The sequence below is a fragment of the Ammospiza nelsoni genome, chromosome 7 (genome assembly GCF_027579445.1).
Source record: "Ammospiza nelsoni isolate bAmmNel1 chromosome 7, bAmmNel1.pri, whole genome shotgun sequence".
In the NCBI taxonomy this organism is placed as follows: Eukaryota; Metazoa; Chordata; class Aves; order Passeriformes; family Passerellidae; genus Ammospiza; species Ammospiza nelsoni.
In genome coordinates, this window is record NC_080639.1 from 24,766,218 (window position 1) to 24,789,624 (window position 23,407).

The 23,407-nt window shown below is 61.7% G+C and overlaps 1 protein-coding gene across 3 annotated transcripts in view; it reads left to right on the forward strand.

The window, feature by feature from the left end:
• Positions 1-2,770: 2,770 nt before the first annotated feature.
• The window catches only part of TNS1 (tensin 1), a 64,791-nt gene continuing 44,154 nt past the window's right edge, over positions 2,771-23,407 (forward strand). The window contains exons 1-5 of one of the 3 annotated variants that reach the window (XM_059475652.1): positions 2,771-2,811; positions 5,164-5,278; positions 6,433-6,470; positions 21,083-21,121; positions 23,210-23,251. In XM_059475652.1, coding sequence (XP_059331635.1) covers positions 5,203-5,278; positions 6,433-6,470; positions 21,083-21,121; positions 23,210-23,251 — 195 coding nt within the window. In that variant the 5' untranslated portion in view covers positions 2,771-2,811; positions 5,164-5,202. Of the gene's footprint in view, positions 2,812-5,163; positions 5,279-6,432; positions 6,471-13,018; positions 13,546-21,082; positions 21,122-23,209; positions 23,252-23,407 lie in introns of those variants that run through there. The other 2 variants (XM_059475654.1, XM_059475655.1) reach the window with 2 other exon arrangements.

Here is a 23,407-nt window from a genome sequence, read left to right on the forward strand (position 1 = left end):
GGCATGCAGGTGGGGCTGAGGTGAGAGTGAACTGCAGCTCACATGGGTGTGGGTGCACAGGAGGTCTCAATGGAGCTGCCATGGGGTGTGTGTCCCCTAACACACGTGTGTATGCTGGGGGCAGCAGCAGCAGGGCTCTCTGTTGGTGTGAGCTGTTACAGAGGGGTGTCTTGGACCTTTCTGTGCTGACAGGTACCCACACATGTGGGACCCACGCATCATGTGTGACATGGGCTGTGTGTGTGGTGTACATGAGTGTGTCCTGGCATGTACACAGGGGGACATGTGTGATGTATGCATGTGAGAGCACACATCACGCATGAGCAGTGTGCAGACACTCTGCTGGAAGTGGGTGTGGGGGCCTTGAGGATGTGGTGACCCCAGGACACAAAGGAGTCCTGCCAAGGCTGGCCCTGCACTGGGAGTGCATGCCTACACCAGTAGAACCTGTGCAAGAGTCTGCAAGAGTCCCTGTGCTGTGACCCGGTATGTGTCCACCTGCTGAGAAAATGAGCCTAAAATGATGTGATGGGCTGTGTCCCTGCGGCCACCCTGTCCCTGTCACATGACCCTTGTCCCTGCCCTTCTGAGGAGCCTGGGATTGTCACAGCAGTGAATGGGAGGAGGTGATTTATGGGGGGGTGTGGACGCCTCTCCACCGGGGCTTTCATTTGTGAGCAGTAACGAGGTTGATTAATAAGGGCTGTAATGATGGGGAGGGGTGTGTGAGGGGGGTGGGCAGGGGTGGCTCTTTGCTTGTTTGTGCTGTGAGCAGGATCAGTCCCCTCAGCCTCCCTCTGCCCCTGGATGTGGTTGGCATGGAGAGGTGGGAAGTGCTGTCCTCTGTCCCAGCTGGCACATCCCCACAGAGGTACCACTGCCCTGGGCCGGGTGAGCACAGCATAGAGGTGGGGTGGAGGGCAATGGGACAGGGATATTTTGGGGAGGGGATGCTGCACTTTGGGAGGACCGAGATGCAACCCCAGTCTCTGGGAAGGGCAGCTTACCCCCATCCCACCCTGCCTTTCCTATCTGGGCTGGCGATTTTATGCAGAGTATGGATGGGAAACCGAGGCATGGGGACGGGGGCATTACAGTGCCCACGTCCTCTCCATGCCCAGGTTTCCATGCCAGCCGTGGCTTGTCCTGTCGGTGTGTCCTTCCCCCTGGCACATCCCGCACCCTGACTCACACCCTCATGGTCACGGCCAGCTGAGCACAAGTTTCCAGGCTGGAGCCGGAGTCAGCACTGGCGGAGAGAGGGGGAACCGTGTGTCGCACGGCCAAGCCCCCCAGGAGGGGCTGGAGCACCCCCTGTCAAATCCATTCCCGTCAGGGCCGCAGGCTGCCAAGCCACTCTCCGTCCCGCCCGGAGCTTGTCCCCCCTCGCTGAGGCCCCCCAGCTCCGCGCATGGATGTCCGCTGATCCCTCCCCGTCTCCCATCCCGGGACCACCCAGGGGACTCGGCTGGGCATGGGGGGGGTGCATCCCGCCGCAGGACCCGCCGGAGGCCGGAGGAGGGATGAGGGTGACGTGGGTGGCGGGTGTCCCCCGGTCAGCGGAGGAAATGGATCCCAAATGTGTGTGAGTGGGGAAGAGGGGGCCTGGGACACGCACAGCCCCGCTCCGGGCCCCCGCAGCCCCTCTGCTGGCGGTGGGGGGGTGTCCCAGACGCCTCCGGCCGACTCGATTGGGGCGCTGCGGGCTCGGGGGGGCTCCGCCGCTCCCCCCCTCCCCCGGGCGGAGGGGCGGCGAGGGGCCGGGGTGGGGCGGGCGGGCGGAGCGAGGGGCCGGGGGCTCGGCCGGCGGGGACGCGCCGCGGGCAGCATGACCGGGCTGTGCCTCTCCTGCCTGCTCTGGGTACGAGCCGCGCCGGGGGGAGCAGCGGCGGGGTCGCGGAGCGGGGCCGCTCCCGGCAGCGGGCGGTGGATGGGACTGGATGCGCGGGCAGCGGGACGGAGCCCGCGACTGCACCGGGACGGGCTGATTGGGAGCAGGGGGGCATGGCGGGGCTGGACCGGCTCTGGGGGAACCGGGACGGAGCGGAGACCGCTAGGGACGGCCGGACATCGCGGTGGGGTTGGGGGACCGGAGCGAGAGCGGGGCCGGGAGGAGCCCGGGGACTGTGGGGAACGGAGCGGGAGCCAGCCCGAGAGAGAAGTGGCGGTGGGCAGTAGGCTGGGGGTACACGAAGAGGGGGGACCGGGCTGGGATGCGGGACATACTGGGCTGTAGAAGGATCTGTGTGAGGAAGGGTTGTGGGCTTGGGGAGGATGGGAGGCTGATCCCCCAAGATGCCCAGCCATCCCCCACGATGCCCAGCCTGCGTCACTGGCCGGGGGCTCCACCATTCCCTGGGGCAGAGGATCTGCTACTTCACTGAAGGGAAGGGCAACTCAGAAAACTGGGGGGGATCCAGTTAGGTATTGGGGTTTGGGGCTCTGCATTCTCCCCAGTCACCGAGTCCCGAGGCCCAGCGGGTTGCAAAACTCTGGGTGGACCTGAGCCTAAAGACTGCACCCAGGTGTCCCGGTGCCCTCCACCCACCGTGGCTTTGCAGCCTCAGGGGAACTGGGTGTCACAGGTTCCCCCCCGCTACTGCACTCTCTGCAGTGCTGGGCAATGAACCCAGGTCTCCTAGCTCTTGATTAACTTGGCGTCTTTGTCTGGTGCCTCTTCCAGCCCAGGACACCTGGGTCCCCTTCCAGCCTCCTTTGGTCTGCATGTTGGCGGGCCCCATGGCCAGGGATGCCTTTGCGCCCCTGCTCCTGCAGCATGTGGGTACTGGTCCCTGGAGGTGGGTACCATGGGTGGGTATCCAGGAGACGTTCCCAAGAAGCCCTTCAGCCTGTGCCCCTGCATCCCCCCAACAGTTTCCAGCCTTGGGGGCAGGGAGGCTAATTGGGATGCTGCCAGTATGGAGCTGGGACTGGATTGTTTTGTGGGATGGGCTGGTTCCCTGGCTGGCAGAGTGGCACTGGGTGGGCAGAGTGCCCCTCCAGCAGCAGGGTCCTGGGGGGGCATAGAGCTGGGTGCTGGGTTGGTCCCCCTCAGGCACAGTGATGGTGTTAGCAATGAGACAAACAGAAGAGACTGGGGGTGTGGGAATCAAAGGGGCAGCTCTTTCACTAGTGAGGATAATTGCTGTTAATGAAGCCATGGAGGCCAGGACAGAGCGGGGGGTATGTGCATGGGAGATGTGTCGGCATCCCTGTGCATCCCAGTGGGTCCCTGGGAGCGGGGGGCAAGGCCTCTTCCCGGGGCACCCTGCAGCAATGATGCTGCTTTGCATATGCAAAGGAGCTCATGGCATCATTAGGTCTCACTGTCACCCAGCAACTGCGGCGTGGGAGCCCCTGTCCTGGGGGAGCTTTTCCCACGGCTGCCGGGTGGGTGACGCCACGTCTGAGCACACACACGTGTGTGTGTGTGTGTGTGTATGTGTGTACACACCCACCCAGCAGGGTGGCACCAGCTCTGGGGGCTGCCAAGGCACCACTGGTGAGTGGCCCTGTGGGAGCAGGTGCCCAGGGAAGAGAGGCTTGCAGGCACATGAACAAACTGTGTGAGTGTGTGCACGGTGGCACATGGACCAGTGTATGGGAACAATGAGCCCGTGCCACTGCTCTGCTGTGGCTGCTGGGGACATGTGTGCCTGCAGGTGTGCATGTGCACACAGGGTGTGCATGTGCAGCACCCTCACAGCCCCAGGGGGGTTTGCACACACACAGAGGCGTGCAGTGCACATGGATGGCCCATCTCCTGTCTCTGTCTGCACTGGGGAAACTGAGGGAGAGAATTTTGTGGGGAGGTACCCGGCCCCCTGACACTTTGGCACCATCCCTTTTGGCTCTGGTGCAGTGGGCTGGAGGAGAGCGGGGCGCCAAGGCAAGGGGGGGCCGCCGGGCCTCTGCTTAATCTCATTAGTCTTGGCATGAAAAGGCGGATTTACAGAGGCTCACGTCTTCATCTGGCAGCAGGTGGGTGGGCAGGGCTGGCCTGCTGCCAAGGGTTGCCCCCCTCCAAAAACAGTCAAATGGGAGTTTGGGAGGATCACTGGCTGCCTGCAGCTGTGCCAAGACCCCTCCCCGTCCTCAACTCCCATGCATGAACACACACAGTTCATGCTTGCACAGTTTGGATCCATCCTGCACTCAGTCACACTTGTGGCATCAGCTTCCTCTTGCTGTGGGTTGTGCCAGACAGGGTGGGCATGGCTGCTCATGCTCAGGGGGCTCTGTGCCCCCTTTACACACCTCCAAGACACACCTCAGCACACGCTGCCTGGCATGCACCCCAAAACACAGCATGACAGCGAGACACCCTCAGCGTGGGCACCCTACTGGCAGCACTCGCACGTACTCGAGCGTGCACATAGATTTTTGTGCACTTATCTGTGTACCCACACACGTGCAAATACATGCATGTATTATCTACACGTTTATCTATGCACATTCACATGTGCACACGAGTTTGCACACATACATGTGCATTCAAGCGTTTTTACCTCCCATGTGTGCAGACATACACAGCTGTGTCCACACACATGTGCTCACAGAGACACTTGTGCACGGGCAAGTATTCACAGGCACACATGGAGGTGTACCCACATGCAGGGACGCACGAGTGTGCACACATCTGTGCATGCACACACATGTATGTGCTCACACACATGCATGCACACAGCTGTGCACGCCTCTGTATGTGCTCACACAGCACAAACAGCATGGACACACACATGCACATCTGTGCACACAATCTGTGCGTGCACACACACGCACATATACGTGCACAGATGTGTGAGCACTCAAGTGTGTGCATGTGTGCACACACAGAGGCCCGCACCGCCAGGGGGCGGCAGAGACTATTTAAAGGGGTGGAGGCAGTGCCCCACCCCCCTCCCCTGTACCCTCTATCCCCACTCCATACCCCCCATCCGTTCCCCTGTACCCCCTATCCCCACTCCATACCCCCCATCCCTGTACCCCCTATTCTGTAGCCCATTCCCATAGTGCTGCAAAGGACACGGACACAGGTGAAGATGTGTGGGGGACATGGGAGGAGGATGAGCTGCCGCCCAGGGGAAACAGGCAGGTCAGAGTTGAGTGTCTGGGACTTGGTACCACCTTGTTCCCGCTGACGAAGCCCCGTGTTCCCCCCAGCCCCAGGACCTGGAGGCCCCTCCAGCACACTCCTTCAAGATGACGAGCTTCAAGAAGGTGAAGGCCTGTGGGATCTGCCGGCAGGCCATCACCCGGCAGGGCAGCACCTGCAGAGGTGAGCTGGGGCTGTGGGAGCGCGGGTGCATGGGGACGTGCCAGGGAGGTCAGGACATTGGGGATGTGTGTGTATGCCTGCATGCACAAGGATCAGAGTGTGGGAACATGTGCCAGTCTGTGCACACACACAAATGTGTGCCTGTGTGTTAGAGGGAGAGCTGTGGCTGTGAGAGAGTGTGTGGTGCCTTTGTGGGTGGGAAGGTGGCTGGGAGGCCAGGGTGGCCCATGGAGACACTGAGGTGTCACACGTGTACGTGGCCGTGTGTCAGCTTTGTGCACGCTCAGTGAGTGTGCAGCGGCCACCACGTGTGTGCACATGGGTGGGGGTCTGTGCACATGGGTGGGGGTCTGTGCACACTCGTGGGTGTCACCCTGAGCCGTGCTTGCTGCCCATGGCACCCAGTGGGTCACAGGTGGGGCCGCCAGCCCTCGCACGTGTGCGGTGTCGCTGAGCCCCGTGTGAGGGGTGGACAGAGGAAATGGGAACAATGAGGCTTCCTGTGCTGCAGGAAACGGGCCCAAGGAGAACAGGGATTGGGGTGCGGCTGTGGCCATGCTGCGTGGGGACCCTTGTGTCCCTGGGGATGGGACATGTGTGTTTGCAGGGCTAATCAGGCAGCATAGTGGTGCCCTGTATGTGTCCCAGCAGTGGCAAACAATCCTGCACTGCCCATGAGCACGTGCCCTCCACAGGGCATGGGTGAAAGTGTGCAGCAGCAGTGCACAGGAAGGAGGGAGGGAGCACAGGCAATGGCAGGACCCCTGTGGTGTTCTCAGTCATGCCAGTGTCCATGAGAGGCCCCATGAGACCTGTGTGTGCATGGTCTGCCTCCATGCTGTTCACCCTGGGCATGGGGGCTTGCACTCACACACACTCACTGGCTCGTTGGCAGCGTGTCTATCCCAGAGCCACAATTTGTGTGCCTGCTGCTGTGCTGGTGCCACCTGGAATGTGTGTGCACAGTGCGAGGTGTGGGCGTCCCTGCACGCACGTGCATGTCCTGGCAGTGCCCAGTGCCAAGGTGCTCTGCAGTGCCCTGCAGTGCTGGGTGCCCCTCCTTCCTGCCCTGCATGTGGGGTGCCTGCAGGCTGCCCCCTGGCACTGCTCTCCCTCCTGCCTCCAATAACTCTCTCTCCCTCTTTCTCCCGCAGGCTGCAAGCTCTCCTGCCACACCAAGTGCCAAGCCAAGGTAAGGCAGTGTCCTGAGGTGTATCCCAGCCCTGCCTGCAGGTGCTGGGGACTCAGAAGGGAGGATGCCATGGTCCATGCCAGCTGACCCCACTGGATGGGCACCCAAATGGGCTGGTGGCTCTCAGCTGGTCATGGTGGCACTGGTGTCACCACTGGGTGAGGCTGACAGTGCCATCCTGCTGCCTGGTCACTGACAGCATGTGCCTGTCTGTGTATCAGGCTGGGATTTTGGGTGCAGCCCTTGTCAGAGCAGACCAGCAGGTATCTGTGCCCCAGTGCCTGGAGCGGGGTGCCCTTTGCCAGGGTGAGTGTTGGGCACGTGGGTGCCATGCGCCGTGGCTGAGTGCTGCCAGCTGCATACACACAGGCTGAGCAGCTCTGCCGATGCCCAGCCAGGGGCGGATCTTGCTGGCAGGAGACAGAGGATGCCCAGCGGTGCCTGTCTATCCAGCTGCTGCACCAGCAGAGGGGGACCCTACTGCAACCCAGGTTCTCCAAGGAGCGGGAGGTGGGCACGGTGCCCATTACTGTGCTGCCAGGGCAGGGGAGGCTTCGTGTTCTTAATCCCTAGGGAGGCGTGTATGCCAGCTATCTCTGGGGCTGGCATCCTGGGCGGGAAGAGACTGGCATGCCCCAGGCAGACAGCATAGGCTGGGACATGCCTGTTCCCGTGCCCATTGCCTGTGCCCAGCTGGGCAGGGAGGGAGAAGGAAGGGGGGTGCTGTGCCAGGGGCTGGGCACACGTTGGGCTTTGCAGGGTGCCATGGTATGGGTGGTGGAGCAGGGCAAGCGCTGGCAGCAGCCCTGGCACTGAGCCTCAGCTGGGCTCCTGGGGGAACTGGGGACTGTGGGGTACCCTGGGCCTTGTATGGGCTGGGCAAAGATGACTGGGAGGTTTTTCAGTGGAGCTGTGCCAGCCCCAGGACACTGTGTCAACTCTGGGCCACCCCAGGAGCCTGTGTCACCCCGGGCACCCCAGGAAGGCTGGGGCCAGGGAAGGTGGCTTTGCCGGGGTGCTGTGGGGAGAGCTGGGAGGGGCGTGCAGGAGGGGATGCCTGTGGTACAGTGGCAGGGAGCATCTGCCAGTGGTTTCCAGGCAGGAGGGAGTGTCAGGAAGTGTGTGTGTCTGGGTGTGAGCCCGGTGGGGATTCTCTGATGCCTGACAGGGGGCTGTACACCGAGAGGGGGGTCATACCAGGCTCCCAGCATCTGGCTGGGCTGTGCGCATGGGCTGTGTACAGCTCGCTCTCCCGGCCGGCTGCATTTCATTAGCCTCCATCACCCTTCCCACGCTCGCTGGAAGCTGGAGCCCCCTCTGTGGGGCCAGCTAGCCGAGGGATTTGCTGCTGGGGGGAGCGTGCATGGGGCCAGGGCCAGGGGCCTTGCGCAGAGCTCCTTTGGGCCAGCGCCCAGGGAGGGGCTCCTCCGGTTGGGCAGATGGCCAGCTGACTCACACGCCAGCCTGTTATTGTAGGGTCTCCGAGGAGGGTGCACGTGGGGAGGGGGCTTGGCATGGAGCAAAAATGGCCTCTTGTTTACCTGAACTCCCTCATGTTTAACCCCTGCACTTCCAGGATACTTTGGAGAGGGAAGACGAACTCACCCCCAAAGAGCTGGCAGCTGCACTCTGCAGTGCTTCCTCTTCCTGCCCTGGATATGCTGCCAAAGTCCTGGTGTCCCCTGGCTCTGGTGTCTCCTGGCCCTGGAGTCTGCCCCACCATGCTGCTGGCAGTGTCTGCTCTTTGGTCCCCACATTTACCTCCCTAGCACTTGCTCCACCTCTTTATTCTGCCCCGTAGCATGGCCAGCTCCCAGCCAGCTGCATCCTGGGGGGAAAGCCCTCACTTACAAACCTCAAATGGACCAGGTGTAGGGGAGGGGGAGAGATGGGGGTGTAAGGAGTTGTACTCTTGGTAATCAGTGTGGGGTGCTAGGGGATACCATGGGGATAAAGGGAGGGGGGCACTGGAGCGTATGTGGGGACGCCTGGGAGCTTTTGGGGTGCTAGTGAGTGCCCCCTCCGTGAGAAGGCAGCGAGCAGGCAGAGCTGTAGCAGGGAGGGCAGGACCTGTGCCCTGGCAGTGACCTGCATACCTCAAGTTTCCATCCTGCCTGAAAGACAGTGGGATAGCAGTGGTGGAACCCAGTGCCCTGTGCTGGCAGTGATGCTGGTGGGATGCCTGGTGCCCGTGGGTGGCTGTGGAGGGGCCAGGGCAGCTGCACACTCATCAGCTGGGAAGCACAACTCTGTTCCCATGCCCATGTAAGGCCCTTCTTGCGCCCTGTGCCTTTGCTCAGGGATTTTTCCTTGCTTAGCAAACCTCCCTCCCTCTCTCGGAGAGGGACGGTTGGATGGATGGACACTGGTATGTATGTGACACACACAGCCTGCCCCTCCCTCCCTCCCTGCACCAAAACTGCCTGCCCAGAGCTGCGGGGGTGTATCTTTCCTTGAAAAGCGGGGAGGCTGAGTCACCCAGCCCTGTGTGGGGGCAGCAGGAGGCAGGGAACGTGGTGTGGGGTGCAGTACTTCTGTGCTTGTGTTCAGGCATGGGTGAGCCTGTGTTGTGGGTGGCACGTGCTGGCAGTGGCACAGCCAGGATCAGTGGTGACACTGCTCTCTGACCGAGGACACTCCGAGCAGTGGGGCCATGCAGGCACGTCCCAAATCAAGGGATATCCTAGGAGTGTCTGCATCCCCCGGTATGCCCTCACTCTGACTGTGGCCAGATGCTGGTTGGAGAGGCTGAGAAAAGATGGGGGACTGTGCTGCTTCCTGTAGAGGGAGCTGGCCCCACGATGGATGGTTTGGCTGGGGGACAGCGAGTGCTGTGGCGTTTGGCTGCCGATCGGCTGGCGATTGCTGGTGCTTGGTTCTGGGAAATGGCGCCTGTGCCAGCCCCTGGGTCTGGCAAGGCTCCAGCCTGCCACCCAGGGGCCCAGCAGTGCTGGGTGAGTGGGGGTGCTGGACTGTGCCAAGAGGGGAAACTGAGGCACATCACATAGCACGGGGCAAGAGGTCTAGGTGTTGTCCCCCCAGTGTCTCTTCCTAGAAGCTGAAAGTGTGCATTGGAGCCACGCCACACACACGTGTGTGTGTGCCTGTGTATGTGAGCATGTGTGTGTGTGGCTGTGTGTGCTCAGAGATGCATGCACAAGTGCATGGGCTGCAGGAAATGCACGTGTGTGCAAGAACACCCATCTGTGTGTGTGAGCGCGCTCGCACACAGGCGGGTGGTCACATGCATGTGCTCCCAGTTCACTGCCATCCGTCCCCGCTGGCCTTGTGCCAGGCCTGTGTTGTTTTTCAAGTGCCCCCTGTGATGGGGCTCCAGGGGGAGCAGGTTTGTCCATCATTAAACTGGGGCTGGAGCAGGGCCAGGGCCGGGCAGCGAGGCATGTCCCGGCCAGAGCAATCGCTCCCAGTGCCCGCGGCGGTGACGGGCCCTTGGACGGCTGCAGGACCCATGGCAGGGCCTGGTGGTGGGGGTGAGGGGGTGTGCACCCCTCAGCTGGTGCTGGGAATACCCCCTGCTTGTTAAGCAAGTCAGAACTAGGAAGGGAAACTGAGGCAAGGGGTGGTTGGACACTTCCAGGAAGGCTTGACTCCTGGTGAAGCCATGCCATGGCCAGGGGCCCAGGCAGTGTTGGGGGTATGGCCAGGCCATGTATTGCAGGTTCCTGGGGGCTGCAAGGAGGGGACATCCATGTCCCAGCTATGGAAGACTCTTGTAATGGGATCTGTGTCTGTGCGGTCCCTGCTCCCTGCCCCAGTCACTCTGCTTCCTCCCCGTGCTGTGGAGGGGAAGATGACGTGCTGGTCACAGGGGAGTGCCCGTCAGGTCCCTGTCCCTGATAGCCCCATTCAAAGCCACCCCCCAGAGCTTTGGCACAGGTAATTAGCAACACCCCTGGTCTCCACAACAGAGGGGGCGGTGCGTGGGAGGGAAGGAATCGAGCAGGAATACGTCCTTGACCCCGGTATGGGCCCAGCTGGGGTGGAGGGATGGGGAGCTGTGGGGCTCAGCCCTGCCCCGGTACTGTGCCAGGTTGTATTTGTGCAGCAGGTCCTGGAGGGGGTTTTATTGTTCTTTTTTTTTTCCTCTTTCCTTTTTCCCCCTCTTTACGTCACTGCCCAAATATTCGGCCTTTCAGCTCCAGTGGGGGGCCGGCTCCACTGCTGGGAGAACTTGGGGCCCTTCCCTGCACCCTCGGGGTGCTGCACGGAGAGGATGGGCAGGGGAGAGGGGATGCTGACACTGCTCATGCTCGCTGCACTGCTGAGCACTGGCCAGGACTGGCCTGGGAGGGGTCAGATGAGGCAGTGGGGACCACCAGCCTCCCTCCTTGGCAGCTCCTAGGGCTGCATCCATCTTCCCAGAGCCCCGTCATGGTGGGAAGGAGGGTCCAGGCCTGCCTTATTTCCCACTGGTTTTCTCCCTTCCCGGAGCAGTTTGCATCTCCCGTGGCCACTCCTCCTGATACCTGCCCTGGGAAGGGTGCTGGGTCCCTGGGAACTCCCAGGACCCTCCAAGAGGTGTCAGTGATCCCAGTACAGCTGAAAAGTCTGGCTCAAGAGGGGCTGTACAGACCTTGCACTGGGGCTTACCTCCTTTAATCTCTGGAGATGAACCACACCTGGGTGCCTGGTCCCCAGGTCTCCTTTCTTCCACTGACATCTGGGGTAATGATGCTCAGGGGTGTTTGTTTTGGGTCACAGAGGAGCTGTTTCATGTGAGGGGTGGTTTGTCTGGGGGGGCTGGGAGTCACTGGAACCACTTTGCAGACCACTGGACTTGTGCCCACTGGCACTTCGACCCTATGGCTCTGGGAGATACTTTGGCAGCTGTAGTTCAAGGATGTTGTCAGGACTTCTCTGGCTGTGTCCTGTGAAAGGGACACGTCATGTCCCCAGGGGACATTTCCTGTCACTGCCCTGGGGACCAGGACAGGGACGAGGAGCTATCAGTGCCCTTTGCTCACCCACTCATTTCCATCCCATTCAGTTGCTGATACTTTCCCATCTGGCCCCAGCTCTTCCTCTGCTGATGTTTCCCAGGGTCTGGGAGCAATCCTGTGGCCTCCTCCTGAGTAGTTTGGGCTCTGGGGCCTGTGCAGGGGTCTGTGCTGGAGCTGGGCTGGGGTCCATGCTGTGCACTGCTGGTGCAGGATGTTCTTTGCCCCTCCATCCTTGTGGCAGCACTCCCATCTTTTTGGGATGCCTGGTTTTCGTGGGCTATGGGGATGGTGGGACTTGTTTAGGGGTGTCAGTGGATCCTGGCCATGGGGTTTTGTCCCTAGAGTGGTAGCTGTTGGGATCTGACCCTGTGCTGTTGGGTGCTGGGGAGGGCTGAGGGGCTGGCTGGTGCTTGCTTTGGAGGGGGATGAGGAGATGCTCTCCAGAGATGTTTGGCTGTGGTGCTTTGTCCTTGGCAGCAGGAAGGGTCCCCACAGTGCCTTTTGGTGCTCCCATCCCATGGCACTGTTGGGTTGCTGTGTAAGCTGAGGCATGGAGGGACTGGGAAAGATCTTGAACTGGAGTGTAACTACAGGGGTGGTGTCCCTTAGGGGGACTTGGGGGTGGGCAATGGGAGAGCCCGTTTGCACAGACCCCTCCCTGGTGACTTTTGAAGGGGTGGTGAGGTAGGAGGGGTGTTGGGGTCCTGCACCGCTCCAGCAGAGCCAGTTCCAGCCTTTTGGCTGAGCCCACAGCTTCAGGACGGAAATGCAAACAGGAACGGGGAGGCGTTGGGTGAGAAAATGTCAACAGCCCTGGGCCGGGTGCCTGGCTCACGCCTGCCTGGCTAGCTCGCCACTCTCTGGGCTGCTGCTGGTGGGCTTCTCCTCTTTGCTGGGGGGTCTCCTGGCACTGAGCACTTGCTTGTTCACCAGGGCTGGGGCTGGGTTGCCCCAGGGGCAGCAAGGGAGACCGGGGCTCCAGCCATCGACATGCAGCCCCCCGAGGAGGAGGAGAAGGAAGGAGGAGGAGGGGAGACAGGAGGAAGGCCAGGGGGATGCTGGGCACACTCCAGGTTTGGGACAGGCAAACTGGGACTGGCATGACCTTAGGTGCCAAGGGACAGACGGGGCTTTTCCAGCATTTTGGCTTTGATTTTTAGTTGAGAGGTGGGCTGATAAATCTCCACATCCTCTCCAACGCTGGGGGTGCGGGACACCTAAGGACCATTAGTTGGTCCCGCATATGGCAGGGGGGCCCCAAGTTGTGCCAGGGGGTGCCAGGCAGGCCCCAAGCAGGGCCCCACACACCGGTCCCTGCCACCCCCCCGCCAAGGGCACCGGGACGCCGGTGGCGTCACGCAGGGCGATAAGGCCCCGACCCCGCTGCTCCCCGCCGCCCGCCGCGGCCCCTCGGCACCGGCTGCCAGGGGCTTTGCAGGCGGACGTGGCCGAGGTGTGGGGGGGATAATTTTTGTTTTTTGGGGGGTGGGGGGGGGGTGTGCCCACCTGCCGGCACCCCTACCCCAGGGCCAGCTGCTCGAGTCAGGCTCCCGGTTGCCTTTAAGGGCGTTTTTGGGGGAGGCGAGGGGAGCGGAGCGGGGCCGGACTTGGAGCGCGCCGTGCAGCTGGGGAGAGGGAAGAGGAGAAGAAAGAGGGAGAAGAAACGAGAGAAGGGAGAGGAGCGGTGGAAAAAGCCGACCGGGACCCCATTCCTCCCCAGGGCCGGGGCCGGCGCCCCGGGCTCCCCAGCCCCCGGCCGCCCCGGGGGTGCGGAGGGGAGCGGGGAGCCGGCGGGACCTCCCCGCGCCCTGCCATCGCCGGGGTCCCGCTTCTGGGGAGCGAAACCCTTCGGCTCTCCCCCTCCTTCCCTCCCCTCCCTCCTCCCTCCCTCCTTCCTTCCTTCCTTCTCCAGGCTTGGCCCGGGGAGGGAAGGGGGCTCTGCCTGCAGTCTGCCTTCACTCCTGCCCGCCCGGGCGACGCCGGGCTCCCGCCTGCCCCCCGCGGCCCCTCCGGCCGCCCCCCGCGCCCCCCGGGCCAGGTGAGGCTGCGGTGCCGTCCCTCTCGGATGTAGGCAGGCGAGACCCCGGATGGATTTCGGGAGCGTCATGAACCAGGTACGGGCGGGAGGTGAGGGCGCAGGGTCCCCAGGCCCCCCGGGAGGGAGGGTGCTGCCGGGGGTGTCATCTCTCCAGGGGGCGGGGGCCACGCGTGATATCCGAGCGGTGATGGGGTGGTGCGTGGAGGGGGGGTGCTGTCCCCGGTGTTGGGGGGTCCGCAGCTGTCTGTCACTAGGAGGGGTCTCGGTGTGCGGGAGGGGGTCTTGAAGAGGGCGATACGGTGCTCGCAGGGAGGAGAGCTTGGGCAGGGGGCGAGGGCCGGTTTGCCGCCGGCAGGGACCTGTGAGCGCCCCCCCCCCCCGCCCCCCTCCCCGCCTGGCCAGGGCCGGTGACTCTCAGGGTGCTCCGGAGGGGGACACACAGGCGCTGGGCTTTGCGTCCCCCCCTGGCCTCCCCGAAGTGCGTAGGGACACGTCCCCGCGGAGCGAGGAGTGCGCGGGAAAGCGGGGTCCGCCCCCGGCACCCCGCTCCCGCCCCGCAGCCGGGGGGGGCGATGCCGGGCTCCTGTCACCCCGCGGGGAGGACACTCTGGGGGGCTCCCCGCGGCCGGGACACCCTGGCAGCCCACGGGTTAACCCCCCCTCGGCGGCGGAACCGTCAATGGTTAAACTCCGGGTTAATGAGTGGCGAGGCAGCCCCGGCGGGTGCCAGCCCCCCCCCCCCGCCGCCCCCCCGGCAGGGATCCCCGGCCCCTCGGCGCCGCCGGGCCCGCAGAGGGTTAACTCCGTCAGGGCAGGTCCCAGCGCAGATGTTTTTGGGCTGTGCTGCTGGGAGAGGAAACGACCGAGCGAGGGAGGCATCAGCCCGTTTGCGTTTAAGGGGAAAACAAGGAAAAAAAGAGAAGTGCTCCGTTCCCGGGCGCCTGAGCCCGCTCGGCGCTGGCGTCAGCCCTGGTGCGGTGGGTGGGTGACTCCAGTGTGTGTGCTGGAGGACAGCTGGCAGGGACACTGGGGTGACAGTGGCTGCACCCCCTGGGTGCTCATGGCACTTGAGTCTGGGCGTTCTGGGAGGCAACCAAGCAGGCACCTCTTGTCCCTGCAGCATGATGGCCCTGGGATGACAACGTGTGTCCTGTCTGGAGTCTGGAGCCACCCCCAGGGAAAGTGTATCGGTGGGAAACGAGCGTCCAGCTCTCACCCACTCTAACGAAGCCTCTTAGTGATCCTGCTGGGCCTTGGAGCTGTTCTCTCCCATGTGCCCTTTTGGGGTCTTGAGTTGCAGAGGGTCCATTTGCTTATGCTCTGGGCAACCCTCCTTGCTTTGCCACTGTCTAGTTCCTAGCCTTGTGAGAGCTCATCCCTGGGGTATCTGGTCACAGTGCCATCAGACCCTGATCAGCATTGGAGCTTCCCCGATGGGTTTTGGGACACAAGAGAGAAAACAGTCCCACAGCACAGCTCCTGGGTAGGGAGAGTGTATCTTTGTCTCCACTTCTCCCTCCTATTCCCTCATCTCCTCAAAACTGCAGATGGGGAGACACCAGTTTTGGAGGTGCTGCTCAGCATTTCAGGTCCCCTGTAGTGTTTTCAGCTCTGACCTGCAGGGTGAGGACACAGCACTGACTCATCTCCATCTGCTTTGGGCCTTTCCTATTTTCACAAGTAGGGCTCAGTACTGGGGGGCTAAGACCCCTTGGGGCAGCCAGGACTTATTTTGGCACCTGGACCCCCCTCGAGCTGGGTCCCAGACCCATGGGCACTGGCAGATGCTGTGAGGCTGCCAAAAGTGTGCAGCGGGGTCTGAGTGCACAGGAGGGGCTTGCCTGATGCTCCAGCAGAGTGGATGTGTGGGAAGGATCCTGCCCTGGGCTCAGGGTGGGGCACAGTCTGCTGCCAGGCTGATCAGTCCCACAGGAGTGCCCGTGCTCCATGTCGGAATCCATTTGTTGATCAGCTCCATGTGAGAATCCGAGCGCTGGCCAGTCCTGTGTGGGAATCGCTGCTCTGACCAATCCTGCACCAGAGTCAGTGCTCTGACCAATCCCCTGTCAGAATCCAGGGCTTGACCAGTCCTATGGGACAGCCTGGCGAGTGATTAATCCCGTGTAAGAATCCATGTGCTGGCCAATCCTGTGTGAGAATCCCTGCGTTTACTGATCTCAGGTGAGAATCCACGCACAGGCCAGCCCCAGATGAGAATCCTGTTGCTGCCCAATCTCATGTGAGAATCCATGCATTGACCAATCCAATGTAAGAACCTGTTCATGGACCTGTCCTGGTAAAACCCCCTGCAGCAGAGTCTGTCCCGGCCAGTCCTGGTGTGACTCTGTTCCCTGGTGCAGAAGCTGCTCCCTGGCCAGTCCTGGTGTCTGGTTTGGTTCTGGGGAGTTGGGGGGATCCTGGTGCTTTTCCTGGGGCAAGTCTGTTGCCGAGGGGGGCAGTGACCCTATGCTCTTCCTTAGGCTGGTTGTGGGTCCCCATGGGTCTGGGCTGAGGGCTGTCCCCGCAGTGGGGTGGCAGCACACGTGTGTGGTGCTGGGGGCAGAGCAGGGCAGGACTGGGGCTGTGGGGCCAGAGCCAGGCAGGCGCGTGCTGGCCCGTGGGGCTGGATCCAGACCTGCTGCCTCCAGATGTTGCCTTTTTAGGCACTGGAGCACAGCACATCCCTGCCTGTGGCCGGCCCTGTGCCGAGCCAGCGCCTGCGAGCAAAGTAGGGACAGTCCCTGTCCTGGTCATGTGGAGGCATCTCTGTCCCCCTCCTGATCCCCAAAAACACCCTTCTCTCCCCAGGCAGGGTCAGGGATGATACCTTCTCTCCCTTCCCCTCATCTGCACTTGGCAGCATTGAGGCTGATTGCTGAAACCGCCCCAGAGCCGGGACCTGCCCTTATTTGGGTTGAAACCAGGGCTATTTTGGTGCAGCTGCCTCCACTGCAACCCCTTGAAGCTTCTCTGTACATTGTTTTTCCTGTCCTGTCCCATGCTCCTGGCCCAGGGCTGCTGGCCAGGCCAGCCACGGGCTGCTGTGTGCTGTTACCGTGCCAGTGTGCTGTGTGTCCCAGGGTGTCATGGGGTGCCAGGGGTGGCCCCCATGGCCACTGTGGGGTGGAATGGCTGGTGTCCCCTGTGGCGTTTCATCCCTAATTTGCAGGGCCGTGTGTACTGGGTAACCTCTGTCCTGGTCCTGCTGCCGCCTTCCTGGCGGGGATGGGCTACAGGGCGGCTCCTCATCAGCATACCAAGGGAGAAACAGGAGACAGCGTTTGTCCCAGTTCAGGGGACATCCCTGAGTGAGTGGCTCTTTGCCTGGTGCATCTTCTGGAAAATGGCCTCTGCCCTGGCATGGGTGCTGTCCAGGCATCCAGGCACGGACAGGATGGCACAGTGACAGTCCCTGACCCAGCTGCACGGTGGGCTGGGGATGCTTGGAGGGAAGCCTGGGAGCGGTGGGACCTCTGTGCCCCAGCATCAGCCCAGTCTGACTCACCCTGAGCCGCCGGCCAAGCCGCTCCCTGCCCTTCGGCGCATCTGCCAGTCACCCCCACCCGATGGAAGAAGTCCCAAAAGCAGCACCCCTGGGCACTGGTGGGGGCAGAGAGGGGCTGTGGGGTGCACGGGCCGCTGCTCCTCCCAGGGACTCCTGTGCCGGGGTTCTGTGTGGCTGCCCTGTGCCTCACACACCAGGGCTGTGCTGGGCAGGGTGGAGCTGGAGAGGGGGGGAGCGGCTGTGCATGGAAACATGCCGTCCTCCTGCCGGGGACATGTTGCATAAACAGGAGTTTTGCCAGAGCCGCAAAAAATGTGAGGGCAGGAGCAGCCAGCACGTGGTGTGGGCAGAGGGTACCTGACCCCTGTGCAGGGCAGGGTGTGACAGAGCACAGACACTGCAGTCCCTTATGCCTGGCAGGGGAGAAGGATGCTGCAGTTGGAATGGGGAGCAGGGGTGCTGGAGAGGGAAAATCCTTCCCCAACATCCCCAGTTTAGTGGTGCCAGCCTGTTCCCTAAAAGCGTCTTTTGCTGTGAGGTGCCTGATGGCTGCTCACACTGCCCCACACTGTTGCTAAGAGAGGGCTCAGCAGGGCTTGGTGGCTGTGGCTGGGCTGGAAAACAGGGGAAAGGCTCTGAGAATGGCTGGGGAAGTTGCTGTGGCCTGTGGCTGTCCCTGGGATCCCCTGTACTTGAGGCAGGGTCTCGAGGTGAGCAGAGAATGGTGGGGTGTGTGCGGAAGTGATTCACAGCCCAGCTGGGATGTAAGCGGCACAAAGCTGAGATGAACTTGCTTGGGAGGAAGTGGTCCCTCATGGGGTGATGTGGAACCCCACGAGGTGGGATCACATGGGCTGAGCAGGCATTTATGCTGCCCAAGCACTGTCCTGTGGGACACCAATGTGGCCACTGAGTCACATTCCTCTTTGACAACTGCATTTCCAGACCACAGGGTGGCTTGGGCAGGGGAACCACTTACAGGGCTGGAGGGAGTAGGGTGCCTTGATGCCCTCTCTTGGGGTCCACATTCTTTCTAAATAGTGGGGCTGTGAATCTGGCTTGCTTTGGGAAGGTCTGGGATGTCAGTGTCCCTTTTGACAGCGTGTCTCCAGCTCCAGCCACACCATCTGCCTGGTTTGCCAGCACCTCAGTGCCTGGCCATGGGAAGCATCTCTGGTGTGCAGGGGTCTGTGTGAGGGCCAGGGTGGCTGGTGCTGCGGCTGCTCCTGGCATAGCAAGGGTCAGCACCGGCCCGGATATCGTCCGGCTCCGGAATGTTTATCAGAGCTCCTGGGGAAGGGAAAAACAAAAACCGCCACCCAAAGGAAGGGATATGCGTCAGAGATGGGCCTGGATCACCCACCGGCAGCCGGCCGGGCCGTGCTGTGGGCCGTGGGCCAGTGCTCGCCCGGCTCCAGCTGCCCGGCCGGGGAGACCCCGGTGCTGCACTGATCCAGCCCGTTCCTGAATCGCAGCGCCCCGCCATGGAGGTTTGTGTTCCCCCAGCCCTGCTGGCATCTTGCAGGTTGGGGCTACAACCCACGGTGATGCTCCGCTGGAGCAGGACCTGGCAGTGGCCCTGGGCACTTCCATGGGTGCAAGCGTTGTTATACCGAGGGAGGAGAGGGAGAGGAAGGAGGTGCTGAGGGAGGGAGGTGTGAGCAGGGGTTGCAGCATGGAGAGGGCTCTGAGATGTCTCATCCCTGGATAGGAGGCGGATGTCTGCATTCCTCCAGCCTCGCTCAGTTCTTGTGAAATGGTGCTGAAGTCCTGTCGGGATCTGTGGTGCAGAGGTCAGTCCCTGAGCCGCAGCTGGAGGGGTTAGGTGGAAGAGGGATCTCATGAGCTACTCTGCACTATGGCGGTGTGGCCAGGGACTGTCAGGGGTTTGCCAGCCAGGTGTTTATTTCTGGGCTCGAACATGTCAAGGGGATCGAGTTTCTCTAGGTATAGTGACAGCTGGTGATGAGCGAGCGAGCCCATCATCACTTTCCAGCGGAAGGCTGCAGGGTGTGCCCAGCCCTTTATGAGACATCAGAGACTCCTATCACTCCTGGCCACGGGGCCTCATTTACTGGGAAAGTGATTTTTCTGCTTGGCAAAACTCGGGTCTCAAGGCAGCAGCTCGTGGGATGTGGCTGCTGGGAGGGATGGGGCTGCGACCTGGGGGGCCGGGCGGGCGGGTGGGGGGCCGTGGGGGGCGGTGGGGTGGGCGGCAGCCCTGCTGCGCCTCGTTCCTCGCATTCCTGGGCAGGGCTGCCGGGCGGCGGGGTCGGCGGCGGGGGCCAGCCGGCAGGAATGCAAACACCGGTGAGGGGGAGAAGAAAGGCCGCTGTGTCTGCCGCGGCAAAGCGAAGCCTGGACCAGGGGTGTGCGGGTCCCCATGCCTTTCCCACCCCTCCCTGCAGCGAGGGATGCAGGAATCGCTGAGGACAGAGATGGTGGCTGTTCTGGGCGTCGCTGCAGGGCTGTACAGTGATACTCTCGCCGTGGGGCAGGAGGGGTGCTCCTACACCTCTAGGTCGGGAACTGGACTTCCCTAGGGAGGGGTCCATTGTCTGGAACAGAGTCTTCCGTCTTCTTCTTTAACTGGGGACATGTTTGAGCCAAACTTGAGAGAGAGAAACAGTTTTACATTCCTGCAGTCCTTGTAAAACTGCCTTTCTGGGATGCGAGAGTGCCATACAGCCTGAGCTGCTGGCTCCTGTGGATGGGAAGAGTGGTGTCGGGTGAGCACAAGCCCATATTACACATCAGAGAATCCTCAAGGGCAGGGAAATACAATCCACAGGCACCCCAGTTTTTTCCCTGTTCCAGCCAGAGGTGCATTTGTAGCCTGCAAACTTCCTCATGCCGACAGCAGAGGAGGACTGGGCATGGGCCCTACCTGGACCAGTGTGTCCCATTGTGGGGGAGCTGTGCATTTCCCCCATCTCTGGCCCTGCAGCTGGGGCTGGGCACGGGTCAGGGGTGCTTGTTGAGCATCCCCGGGGGAAGAGCACGGCGGCAGCGTGCGGGGCACGGCACGGCACAGCCCTCGCCGGCTCGGTCCGCAGAGCGGCTCGCTGCCGCTGCCGGAGAACATTCCAGGGAGGCTGGCGTGGGGCCAGCGCCGCGGGGCAGGGAAAAGGGCCTTTTATGGAAGCGTTTCTGCATTAGAATAAAATCATAATAATAATGCGCAGGGGAAGGGAGCGGTAGGAGGAGGAACCCCTGAAGAAAACAGTGAGATGGGATGGGAACAGGCTGGCAACCGGGGAGGGGAGCAGGCGCTGGGCATCGTGCTCTGGGGACCAGGATGGGATGGGATAGGGGTGCTCCAAGTGGGGTGTTTGGGGCAAATCCTTCTGTTTATGGCCCGGGGCAGGAGAGGCAGAGTGGGGTGCAGTGGGTCCCCATGCTGCCATGGTAGGGGACCAGCCCCTGAGTGGTGTTTGCCATCTTGGCTCCCTCCTGGGCTGGGGCAGGGGTTGGCTTACTGCAGGTCACTGCTCCTGGTAGGATTTGTAGAGGACAAAATGCCCCGAATCTCACCCTCCCACTACTGCTGGCACCTCTGGGCCAACACAGAGCTGGAGTGCCTGTGCCCGCTGCCCCAGCACCTACGAGGCGCTGCCTCTCCCAGCCTGGCATGCTGCTGCTTGGGGTGCACACAAAACCCAAGGTTAATTGTCAGTAATTGCCGCTGGTAATTAAGGTAACAATAGCTGGGCTGTTCAGCTGGCGGCTGCAGGAGCTCACGAGGCTGGGCTGGGGTTTGTTCCAGGAGCTGCTCTTGGCACCAAGCGCCCGCCCTGCGCTGTGCCGTGCTGTGCTCGCCATGCCCACCCGGGCTGGGGCTGGGGCTGTCCTGGCTCCCTGGCTAAGGATGAATGGCACAGCTGCCATGGCCCTGGGCCCACTCCCACTCCCAGCCTTGACTTTGGGGTGATGCCTTTGCTCTGCCTGGGGTGGCAAGGCCATGGATGCCCCTGTCATTTCCTTGGTTGGGTGCTGTATTCCCTGTGGCATGGGTGGGAGGTGAATGCTGCATTCCATCCTCTTCCCATGCCCTGTGTTGGACAGAGTGTTCAGAGGCTAATCCTGGCTCTCTTCTGCTTCCTTGCAGGCTGTGACCCCCTGCTCCCCCAGTGTCAACTATGAGCTGGTAAGTGACACCTCCGCTGTGAGCCATGGGTGACAGCCAGGGCTCTGGGGATGCTGGAGCATCCTGCTCTGGGTGTGGGGCTTTCTCTGAGCTGGGGCTTCAGGATGTGAATCTTCCACCCTCAAAACCACATTGGTCCTGAGCTTGGGGTAAAGGTACTCCCATTTTGGTGCTGTGCCCCCCACCATTGCTGGCTGAAGGGCATCCCGCAGCTGAGCAGCAAAAGCTGGAGCAGCCTAGCTATCACAGGACTCCTGGAGCTGGAGCTTTCAGGGAAGAGGGGCCTCCAGGGTTGCTGAGAGGGACAGGCGGATAGGACGTGACCATCCAGGGCTCTGGGGTCCCCTGGCCAGAGCTGGGGCGGTTTCACGCACACCCGGAGATGGCTGTACCAGATGTGCCTTTGGCTCGGGGCGCCAAAGGCCATGCATTTGAGCTCTTGTTATTGTCACCCTCTACTATTGTCTGTCCTAGGGGCCTTTAGTAATCTGCTGGGGCCAGGGTGACACAGGCTGTTCCCACCCTGTCCTCTCTGGACACGAGGAGAACAGCTGGATGCATCATCTCCGTTCACCCTGTCCTGGGGAGGGCAGGTGGGGATACTGGGCAGACAGCCACAGCCCTTTGCCACACTGCTGCAGGCCATGGCTGAGCTCAGGGGCACCAGGGCACTGGGATGTCACCTGGAGCCGGGCCATGCCCAGCAAGGGGTTTGGAAGGATGACACGAGGGTGCTACCAGGCAACATCTTGCCAGCAGAGCAGCTCCCCTGCCCTGTGCCCAGCCTGGCGGTGCTGTGGCAGCAGGCAGAGCAGGCACGTGGCAGCAGGGAGACTGGCATAGCCTGGGGCCACTGCAGCAGCCCTTCCTTTTTGCTCCAGACGTGTGCCAAGGCTTGCTGGGGCAGGCGCGGGGAGAGGAGGCCCTGGCAGGGTTTCAGCTCAGGCTCAGCAGCCTGGCAGTGCCGCAGTATCTGTGCCTCACACGGGGCCCTGGGCTGGGCAGGGGTCTCACCTGGAAAGTGAGTGTGGGGGATGACCACCTGCAGGCTCTGAGGGCAGTGTGAGAGCCCAAGTGAGCAGGGCATGGGGTAGGAGTGGAACATGCTGCCTGCTCTGGGGCCTCATGTTGGTTATCTGCCCTGGGTTTAATCTCTGCCTGCACCCCTCATCCCTGCCAACCTCCTTGGGCACTTATCGACAGCAAAAATATGTTGGCTTCGAGCTGGGACCGTTACTGTGGCTTTGGGAGGAAGTTGAAAGGGTTTGCCCTGCCTCATGGATGGAAATGTCTGCTCTGGCCCTGCTGCCAAGAGTAGAGCAGCCTGGTTTTGGGGGTGACCTCCAACCTCCTGGTCCCAAGGCTCCCATCTGGGGACCCGCTCAGCTGGGTCCTTTTGCTGTGCCACCCCCAGGTACCACAACCACCATTCCCAGACAGAGGTATCTGTCTCCTGCTTCCTATTTTTGGGGTCCAGACACTTTCCCCCACCCCAGGAAGTTAATTCCTGTCTCCAGCTTCCTTTCAGAGCTCTCTCCAGTGGCATGTTACCAAATTTCCCCCTGTTTTGAGCATCTCAGACCCTGGCTCTGCTCCCACTGGGGTCTTTCACTGGCCGGGTGGGATCAGGCTTATCTTGGGAGCCAGTTGCCAGGCTGGATGTGGGACTGCACTGGGCTTGCCCTGTTGTTCCCAGCTATAGGGTCTGACCATGCAGAATCCATCTGGAATCCCAGAGATGTGGGGGGCACCAGATGCCCATCATGGAACAAGCTCAGGGTTTAGCCAAATGCTTCCCACTGGCAACAGTGGTCAGTGCCAGTGGTGATGGCTGAGAGGCAGGATAGCAGCATCCTTGGTACTTGAGTATCCCAGCTCTGCACTGGGTTTTGGGGGATTCCCAGCCTTTAGGAAGAGAGGACATGTTGGCAGGCAGGGAAGGGAACGGAACTGTAGTGCATTTCCTAGGAAGCACCAGAAATAGCCAGGGGGAACTTTTGACCCTGGCCCTGCTCTGTGTGTGTGTCTCTCTCTCAATCTTATCTCTCGCTTGCCTTTTTCTCACCTTCTCTTTGCTCCTGTCTGCAGCCATCCCTGGGGGAGAGCATCACCAAGCAGGTAGAAGTCCTGGTAAGTGCAACCAATCATGGAGGGTGATCACTGCCTTAAGACCTCTTGGGGTCACTTGTACCTGTCCCGTTGCTGCAAACACTCTCTGCAGCCAAAATACCTCAGCCTGGGATGCTCCTGTAGTTTCCCAGTGTACCTGGGACCCTGAAGTCCTCT